Source organism: Nicotiana sylvestris, chromosome 12 (assembly GCF_000393655.2).
Source record: "Nicotiana sylvestris chromosome 12, ASM39365v2, whole genome shotgun sequence".
NCBI lineage: Eukaryota > Viridiplantae > Streptophyta > Magnoliopsida > Solanales > Solanaceae > Nicotiana > Nicotiana sylvestris.
In genome coordinates, this window is record NC_091068.1 from 74,830,071 (window position 1) to 74,832,913 (window position 2,843).

At 39.9% G+C, this 2,843-nt stretch overlaps 1 protein-coding gene across 1 annotated transcript; it reads right to left on the bottom strand.

Moving 5' to 3' along the window:
* Positions 1–1,633: 1,633 nt before the first annotated feature.
* Positions 1,634–2,071, bottom strand: LOC138883221 (uncharacterized). The gene has a single exon (XM_070163891.1). The coding sequence runs from the start codon at positions 2,069–2,071 to the stop codon at positions 1,634–1,636; it is 438 nt and encodes a 145-aa protein (XP_070019992.1).
* Positions 2,072–2,843: the final 772 nt, after the last annotated feature.

Genomic DNA, 2,843 nt, shown 5'->3' on the forward strand with positions numbered 1-2,843 from the left:
TTCACCTCTCCCCTTTGGAGTTTCACCTCGGTCTCTTGATCGATCCATTGTCTGTATCAAGTAGAGGATATTAATAGTTGCAATTCATTGTTCAAACACATACATGAGACATGTAGGCAAGGGAGAAACAATTGGACACAGTAGAGTTATGAACTTGATTCATGCCTGGAGGAGAAGGGATCTACGATTCGCACAATTTGACCTGCGGTCGCAGATGGGAACTCGTGGTCCACACATATCTGTTGTGCAGCCACATAAAGGAAGTGTGGTCTGCACATTTGGTATTGCAGCCGCACTTTTGAGTACCAAAAGTATGAACTCTTTGATGATAGAGAAATGGTCAATCTGCGGCCGCAAGAGGAAATCTGTGGTCCGCATAATTTAACTTGCTGCCGTAGATTCCTGCCTCACTTAAGCTTCAAAGAATCAGAATCTGCGGACCACACAATTCAAGTGCGGCCGCTGAATTCAACAATTACGAGCAGACAACTTTTTATTCTTATGATTTTTCAATTTCTTGCACAAATAGGCATGACAACATTGTAAAAACATGAAATTTTACTAACCCAATACCAGTAGAGCATGTATCAAGTTTACTAGTGCAGATGTACCCCACATGGACGCACAATGGAACTCTAATAACAGATGGCCTAAAAAAACTAAAAAATCTACAAATTAAACTAACATGAAAGTAAAGCATACCAGATAGAGTGAATACAGTGAGCAATTAATCTAGGGAGTTATGTGTATGGGAAGTTGAAATCTCCAAGAAAACTTAGTAGGGCAACAATGGTTTTTTTCAAAGTGGGAAAAGGGTAAAATGAGCCCTATTGTTCTATTTATACTATTCAAAATGATAAGGGACAAGAGACGAGTGCGGACGCACATTTTCATGTGCGGTCCACACCCTACCACCTGGGTGATCATTCTTAGCAACCAATCTGCGGTTCGCACATTTTTAAGTGCGGACGCAAATTTTACGTACTTACGCAGATCGACCTCCATACTGACAAGCTTAAACTTTAGAGAGTTAGTATTTTTTGATGTTTCAACTGTGCCATCCGCAAGAGAGCATAGCCGCAATGCTCGTGTGCTATGGCACAAAAAAATGTCCTGGTTTGCACAAATAAAGTGTGGTCCGCACTCTCTTGAAAACTTAGTCATATTTTCGTCCACAATTCTTGTAAGTCACACTTATCCCCGTAGCACACTTCAAATTAAGTTAGAACATAAATAACAACTAACTAAAAAAGAAAACGGAAAAGAAACATGGGTTGCCTCCCAAGAAGCGCCTGATTTAATGTTGCGGCACGACATAAAATACCCTCAAGTGAAATGAATTATTGCCACCACATGGATATTTCCAACCTTTTCCAAGTAGTGCTTCACTCGGTGACCATTGACTCGAAATACTTCATTATTTTTTTCTTCAAGCCTAATTCACCAAAATGTGTTACACCCACAATTCAAACGGACCACTCCACTTGGATTTTAGCTTTCAGGGAAACATCCTCAATCTTGGGTTGTACAATAATAAAAGATCGCCCACCTTGAACTCTTTGTTTCAAATGTATTTGTCATGAAGATATTTCATGTTTTCTTTATACAAGGATGAACTTGCATAAGCATGGTACTAGAACTCATCCAATTCATTCAAATGTGCAATCCTCAAGTTAGCGGCTACACGCCAATCAAATGGCGACATTCTGACAGGTGTTTTGTAAGCCATTCGATAAGCCCATAATGCATCATCAAGCTTCCTGGACCAATCCGTCCGATTAGCATTTACCGTATTGGACATGATACTCTTTATCTCCCAGTTGGATACTTTTACTTGCCCACTAGATTGTGGGTGATACGGAGTCGTAACTTTGTGAGTAACACCATACTTGCCAAGTAAAGTGTCAAAATCCTTGTTACAAAAATGTGACCCCCCATCGCTTATAATTGCACACAGAGCACCAAAATTTGTAAAAATATTCTTTTTCAAGAAAGCTACCACACTTCTCTCCTCATTGTTGGGTAAAGCAATGGCTTTAACCCATTTGGACACATAATCCACTGCGACCATGATGTAGGTGTTTCCACAAGAACTCACAAAAGGGCCCATGAAGTCAATACCCTACACATCAAAAATATCAATCTCCAAAATGGTTGTGAGAGGCATCTTATTTTTCTTTGAGATTCCACCGATCCTTTGACATTCATCACATATTTTCACTAACTCACTTGCATACTTGTAAAGAGTGAGCCAATATAAACCACAACTAAGCATTTTTGGTTGCCGTTCTCGCTCCACGATGATGACCAACATATGGCGAAGAATGACAAGCCCCAAGAATTTCACCTTGCTTTTATTCCGGTATATATCTTCTAATCACTCCATCAGTACAAATCCGTAAAAGGTATGGTTCATCCCAATAATAATCTTGACAGTCCCGTTTGAGCTTCTTCCTTTGGTTTGAAGAGAAATCATCCGAAATAATTCCACATACATGAAAATTTGCTAAATCCGCGAACTATGTCACCTCTTTCATTGAAATTTCCAAGAGTTGCTCATCGGGGAAAGAGTCATTAATTTCAAGGCCATCATGCGGCCTCCCCTCCTCCTCCAAACAAGATAAGTGGTCCGCCACTTAGTTTTCACTACCTTTTCTATCTTGGATATCAATATCAAATTCTTGCAACAAGAGTACATCTCATCAAACTAGCTTTTGGGGTTCTTTTTGCTCATAATATACCAAAGTGCCGCATGGTCCGTGTGGACAATAAATTTTGCACCCATCAAGTACAGGCGGAACTTCTCAATTGCAAACACAATAGCAATGAGCTCTTTCTCCGTA

Coding starts and splice junctions, on each gene's coding strand:
- LOC138883221 (XM_070163891.1), bottom strand. CDS start 2,071: ATGGTCGCAGTGGATTATGTGTCCAAATGGGTTAAAGCCATTGCTTTA.